Source organism: Cynoglossus semilaevis, chromosome 20 (assembly GCF_000523025.1).
Source record: "Cynoglossus semilaevis isolate Cse_v1.0 chromosome 20, Cse_v1.0, whole genome shotgun sequence".
Taxonomy (NCBI): Eukaryota; Metazoa; Chordata; class Actinopteri; order Pleuronectiformes; family Cynoglossidae; genus Cynoglossus; species Cynoglossus semilaevis.
Genome location: NC_024326.1, coordinates 14,581,975 through 14,588,696, shown reverse-complemented (window position 1 = coordinate 14,588,696; position 6,722 = coordinate 14,581,975). Strand labels below are relative to the sequence as shown.

Here is a 6,722-nt window from a genome sequence, read left to right as displayed (position 1 = left end):
AGTTTCCTCTCAGCCAATGGCCGAGGTGATTCCCAGTGATGCCAGGACGCTGTGAAGAATTAGAGCTGATGTCTGAACAGAAGAGCAGAACAGAGCGGCGGTGAGATTCTTCCATGTACCTGTCAGCCTGAAATGATGGCCGACTTCCTGTGAGCTGGAGAAGCACTAATGGTCTCCAGCTGGACAGAAAATATCCTCACCGTGTGTGTGTGGTTCAGCCTCCTGCAGCCAGAAACTTTACACCTACGTTCGGTCAGAGGATGACTTAAACATATGTGAATTTCCGTGTTCACCTGACGTGGTACTTTCCCAGAGAAGGAAAGATTCGGTCGGTAAACTTTGATCGGGATCGAACCCAACGGTGATTTCACAACACACCGCTGTTCCTCATGTGATGGGAATTTTGTTTCTGTTTCTTCTGTGGAGACCAAACTGTGGAGGTTTGGCTGCGCTGCTCCTCATTCTCCGTACGCTCTGCAGCTGCATTACAAACACAGAGCCAACAGTGTCTGTAACTGCCACGGAGCAGAGTGCAAACACGGGCCAGAACAAACGTGTTGATGGACCATGAACATCCACCCGGACCAGGAGAAGCTCACTCTGAATATCACCAAAAAAAACAGAGGAAAAAAAAACAACAACAGAATTTAAAAGTGTTTTCAAACACAGGAGCTGAGCCTCAGCAGGGTTTAATACACTCCACTGTGAGAAGAAGACTGTGATCAACTGCAGGTTCTGAATCAACTGTTCACATGTTTGATCAGGTCTTCATGTTTGATCAGGTCAGGACAGTTGACCTTTGACCTGAGGACATTGTTGGCTCGTTTTTTTTTCCTGTCTTGATTTCTCCTTCCTACGTTTCTACTCATCTCAACAGAAGCAGGAGCAACAACCTGGAGGTGAAAGACCAGGAAAAGCTAATGCTAATGCTAATGTCGCGAATGTCTTGCTTTACAAGGATAATGCATGTGAAAGGAGGCGGGGGCGCTGCTGAGCTAGTACAAAAAAAAACTGCTCGAATTACGAATACCAATAAAACGAAGTTGGACTGGAAGAAGCTTCTAGAATGTTGGAACTACTCTGGAAAAAAACCCCTGTTTTCTACAGGTACTCCAGTTCAACATTTGTAACAAGATGGCCGCGACCCCGTTCTTATACAGCGTCTATTCTTAACATCTGCAGATGTGCAGAGAACACGGCGTTCCACATTAGTTTAGATTCAACTTTTGTCCAAAACAGACATTCGTTTCTTCTTTTTTTTTTTTTTTGATCTATGGAACTGAAGAGGTTTTCAGTTGTGACTGGAACCAGATCTAACTGAAGCAGACAGAGAGAACTGAAGCCATGTTCCTCAGCTTCTCTCCCGCTACACATGAAGTCCAACCATAGCACATACTTAAGATCTTTTGCTCCAGGAATGTGTGTGTGTGTGTGAGAGAGAGAGAGAGAGAGAGAGAGCCATGCTGCTTTTCATCCAGAGGTGTGTTTTCATGATCTCCAGCCTACACAGAGGTCCCCGCTCCGGGGCCTGAGCCACATTAAAGCCACATGTGTGTGTTTTTCTTTCCTACAGCCGTGTCGTACCTGCAGATCTCAAACCCCTGACGCAGGAGAGCGCCGCTGCTGTCGTCAGGACGGAGTCCACTAAACCCTGGCGATTACAGCCGTCGTCGCTCGGTGTGGAAGATTCATCGGTCTGCCGAGGTTTAAGGACCTGATGAGTCAGAGTGGACCGACTGTGGACCGACGGTTGGAAAATGTAAGTGGCCGTGAGTTCACATTTCATTTCATTCTGCGGTGGAACTCACACGAAACGCCCGGTGAGAGAAAACCTTCCCCCGAGCCAATAAAACCATCTCCAGAAGGTTCTGGCAGATGTTTGATCATGGACGTGAGAGGTGCTCCACAAAAATGTCTCACAGATGTCTTCACATCACAGCAACACACTGTCCAATGAGTGAATGTTTGGACACCTGGGAACAGAACCCTCTCATTCATCATGACTCTACACACTTCACCACTGCGCCGTCTTTAACCTGGAACCAAGAACAGTACCAGGAACTGTCTCAGCTGCAGTTTATTACTTCCATTAAAAATTTTCTTTTGAGTAATTTGCAGAAGAGCCCTTCCAGCAGGTGGCGCCATGGGCACTGATCTACGTGGACAATATCAAAAGCTGACTCTAAGTTGTGTAGCATTTAGCATTTAGCATGTGGACGTGGTGTAAAAAAAAGATTCTGATCAAACTGATTTATTATACATTTATTATATTTAAAAATCAAAAATCAACGTCTGATTTTTATTTTTTAGTTTGACATAGAGATTTTCCTGCCGCGATGTTAGTTTGTGCCTCCGGACTTTCCGTAGTTGGTTCGGAGGACAGGAAGTTAATTACACCGCCGTTGTTGATCTCTGATTTATGGCCTGAAAACGTTTACTTGTCGGTAATGTTTTATGTCCAGATTCTGCATCGTTACATGTAGATAATGTTTTATTTATTATTAAATAATAGAACCAGAAAAGACGTTAGTCGCTAATCCGTACATGCTAAAACGCTAGCATCTCTATGTTATTTCGCATATAGGTTAGCATTGAGCTCGCGGACTTTTTTTGTGTGGTTTAAACATGCTGTTTTTATGTTATATGTCAATATGTTTTTATTTTTATTTTATTGTTTATTGATGTTCTTTATTGGGGAAACGACGTTCGCTAGATGCAGACAGGAGGCGCAGAATACAAGGTAAAGGTTGAGCTCGTCTCCATCAGCCCCACCCTGATCACATCTGCGCACACACACACATATCCCAGAAGGTCTTGGGTTTCACACTTCCGGTGCTCTGCTCCCCAGGCTCTTGGCTGAGGTCTGGATGTGAGACGTTGTTTCCTGCTGCTCTCAGGTAAAAAGAAATTGTAAAATCGATTTGTTGACGCAGTGACGTCAGTCATTTTATCATCGACTTAACATGTAATGGACGGTTAGGTTTAGGGTTCATTGGTAACAGACACTGAAGGAAGTTGTGTGTTAAACTTAAAAAAAAGGAAAAACTTTAAAGTGACTGTGGTTGAATTTGGTGTTTGACGACACCTGTGTGGTTTGGACAGGTGCCTTCAGGAGGTGGGCGGAGCCTGGTGTGATTGGGGGATGGGAATCACCTGAGCCCTCATGGTCCCCAGCCTTTAAAACCCGGTCCTTATCAAGGTTAGTGCTGTTTGACTGTGTCCGTGCTTGGTCACTCTTCACCTCCAACAACCGATCTTAACGGTTCTAGTCTTTGACGTTAGAGTTTGTGTGATTCTGCTGTTTGATTTTAAAGCTACAAAAAACTAATCTATTTTAGTGTGTAACAGGAACAATATCAGCAAGGAATATATTGTCACATTGTGATTTTTTGAAACTAGAACATTGTCAGTTTTTAAAACTGGTGTGTTGGTCACACAGATGTGTCTGTTATACTTTAGATTATAAAAAATACAAATATTACACACACACACATGCTGCTGCTCATGTGGTTATCCCCCCCCCCCCCACTCCTCTCACCTCCACCACACACACTCTCTCCACACTCCCTGACTTCCACAATCTGCCACTTGTCACTTCCTCCTTCTCTGTAACACATCTGTATTGTGTTCATGACAACACACACACACACACACACACACACACAGTGTTGTGTTTACAGGCCGTGCTGCTGTAGTTCATGTCAGCTCTGACTGTACAACAGTCAGACACAGGACTGTACAGTGTCTGACCACGTCATGTGTAATAACATAAATGTAATAAATCAACGATTTATTGCTGAATTTATTGGAGATCTGTACAACAGTCAGACACAGGACTGTAGTGTCTGACCACATAGATGTAATAAAGCAACGATTTATTGGGGAGTTTATTGGAGAGGAACTTTGACATTTCTAGGAAAATTTATGAATTAATGGGCGAACTTCAACTATTGGCCAGAAGGTGGCATCACACCTTCAAAATAATTATAGCTCATTTAAAATAACGTCATTTCTATGTAACTTTTTTCTTTATATTTTTGAGGCACATACGTTTTTTTTTTCTTTGATCAAGGTTTGAGATTTTTCTTTATTCTAAAGTTTGGACTTTAACCTTCCACTGGTTGGTGTCTCTGCAGCAGAGTTAAGGTGGGCGGAGCTTTGGGCTCTGACAAATAGGTGTTTGTTGAGTTGATTGGCTGATGAACTAAAATGACTCAACTAAGAAAAGAACACATCATACGTATTGTTTTTTTCTTTTTTTAAAATAATAACTAGAGATTCTCTCATTTTAAGATGTGTAGCAACACCACCATCTGGTGGTTGTTTTAAGGACTGCACTATCCGGTAAAATAATTCTCCAACCTCCTTAGATTTTCGTTTGTTTTTCAGTTTGTGTCCAGTGTAAAGAAATAAAAATCTGTTAAAAAAATGACCTCCTGGTCTTTGACCAGTTAATAAGTGCTTTTACAATAACTTTGCGTGAAATCACGTGAAACAGTGTTTATAAATTACCAAAAATAATCTGTAATCCTACAAGAGAGGCCAGGATTATTTTTAAAGATTAGTAAGAAAGGAAGATTGAGTCAAAATGAAACGTTCTTGTTGTTTATATTAGAAAAACATTCTGATTTGAGCAGAAAACAAATTTGTTCTGTTTGGCCTGGACTCTACTGCGGCCTATAACTTGGCCTTCTCCTGGGTGGAGTCACAGCTCAGGTGAGCTCTGAGGAACTCCTGGATCTTCTTCCACAGTTGGACTTCAGCCGCAGCGTGGGACTTGGCCTGGCCCCCCCACACAACTGGTTTCCCTAAAAACCCGTGAAAGCTGGAGGCGCAGTACGGCCCGTAGGGCGGCTCCAGGTAGTGCCCCGACCCACGGCAAATGAGGACCTCAAAGTTGTCCTTCCCATGATGCCTCAGTCTCTGCGTCATCTCGTCCACGAAGGCCGGGCTGTCCCAGTTGTTGTCGTCCTCCGACGCCACGAAGAGGAAGCGCCCCGAGGCTTGTTGGATGGGGATCAGCGAGGCCCGGTTCTCCTCAGCTGCCGGGTCAGGGATGGCGTTCTTGGTGATGAAGGCTCCAGACTCGGTGGAGACCACTTTGCTGACATCGAACGGTAGAACCGACAGGATCTGTTTCTTCTTGTAATAGAGGGGGAACACCGTGTTGGCAGAGCAGCCGTTGATCCACACGGTGGCGTCAATGTCCGGCAGGAAGGAGGCGATAGAGAGCACCAGGTCTCCACTTTTGGAAAGGGACGTTAACCCGACTCTTTTACTGCCGACCTGTGGAGAAACGTCAGGGTTGAGGACCACGGAGTCAGAGCACAGATTTAGTACTAAAGTACTTTACTGGAGCGTAGGTGACGTAAACACGTGCCTAAAACTTTTGCACAACACTGCCCCACGCACCTTGTCTTGTTTTTTTAAAAACTCGATGGCTTCTTCAAAATAATCCAGGTGAATCTCACTGATATTTTTCGGCATGTCATCGATCCCGTACAGAGCTACGGTCATCACCACGAACCCTCGGCCGGCCAGCAGGGCGGCTCTCTTCTCAGACAGACCTCCACCGAAGGTGTACAGGTCCAACACAGCAGGGTATGGACCTGGTCCTGGTGACAGGAAGTACACCAGGAGGCACACAGAATCCAAATCAGAGGATGTTAATGGCCCCTGTTGACCAACAGAGGTACTGCAACCACAAATGCGTTTCTGGAAAACCTCTAACAAACCAACACAAATGGGTTTTGATCAGACAAACCAACCAGGTGGCGTGAACAGGACTCCTCGTACGTTTCCGTCTTTCACGGGCCGTCGTTGGACTCCGTCAGCCATCATAAGCCTCTCAGCCACCAACTCGGCCAGCGTCCTGCCCTCTCCCTGCCCCCGCCCCTCCACTTCATGCACAGAGAACCTCACCACATTGGGCTTCAGTGAGTTTGTCTTTTGAAACCTTTGGTGCAGCGTGTCGGCCTTCATGGACCACAGCAGACCCATGGGTTCGACGCCCACGTAGCTCCCGCTCAGGGACGGGTCTCTGTGCAGATCCAGCTCCCCGAGGCTGTCGGCCCTGTAGGTGGCGCTGGATCTGAACTCCACCCCCTTGTCATCCGTGGAGCTGGCCTTCAGTGCCACCACCTGCCTGGACCTCAGCCCCGACACCTTCACCTGGAGGAGGTCGTCAAACAAACACCTGGCGCTGGGCAGCAGCCTGAGTCTGACCTGGGAGGACATTTTTATCTGGACAATGAGGAAATAAAAGATAAAAACTGAATATTTGACTATTTAGCTGTTGTACTGAGCAGTTAAATGGATTAATATCAGTTAGCAGAAGTCTAAGCAGGCTACCTGCTAGCTCAACGCTAACAAACATCGAGCTAGCACACTGCTAACGTGTCTTTAATAATTGTGGCCATTCAGTAATCAAACCGAACCGATACTGTATGTTTGAAAAAGGACACGGGGCCTCCAAATGCGTTCTTAGCACCACCTACTGGCCAAGGTAAAAAAAAAACAACACAACCTCAGGCCAACATTAATCAGTGTTTTGTCTAATTTTTGTCTAAACACAGCTGCAGCCCTGACCGTGAACATTCACCTTCAGCATTAATCAAATAACGTCACTGTCCGTCAAAGACTGATTTAATCAGAGAGACAGTTTTCTGAGTGACATTGTTGTAAAATATAAAGAAATAACTGGACTAAATCTGTGTGAAAAA

General features: G+C 45.3%; 1 protein-coding gene and 1 long non-coding RNA gene across 2 annotated transcripts; one reads left to right on the top strand and one right to left on the bottom strand.

The window, feature by feature from the left end:
- The first annotated feature begins 2,335 nt into the window (after positions 1 to 2,335).
- LOC107990137 (uncharacterized) lies at positions 2,336 to 3,199 on the top strand. Its single transcript, XR_001761681.2, has 3 exons — positions 2,336 to 2,740; positions 2,849 to 2,897; positions 3,103 to 3,199. It is a non-coding gene; the product is annotated as an uncharacterized LOC107990137 (long non-coding RNA).
- A 1,390-nt stretch (positions 3,200 to 4,589) lies between these two features.
- Positions 4,590 to 6,237, bottom strand: LOC103396792 (acyl-coenzyme A thioesterase 1-like). Its single transcript, XM_008335016.3, has 3 exons — positions 5,769 to 6,237; positions 5,413 to 5,615; positions 4,590 to 5,286 (listed from the first exon to the last, which is right to left on the bottom strand). The coding sequence occupies exons 1-3, from the start codon at positions 6,235 to 6,237 to the stop codon at positions 4,678 to 4,680; spliced, it is 1,281 nt and encodes a 426-aa protein (XP_008333238.1). The 3' UTR covers positions 4,590 to 4,677.
- Between the last annotated feature and the right edge of the window lie 485 nt (positions 6,238 to 6,722).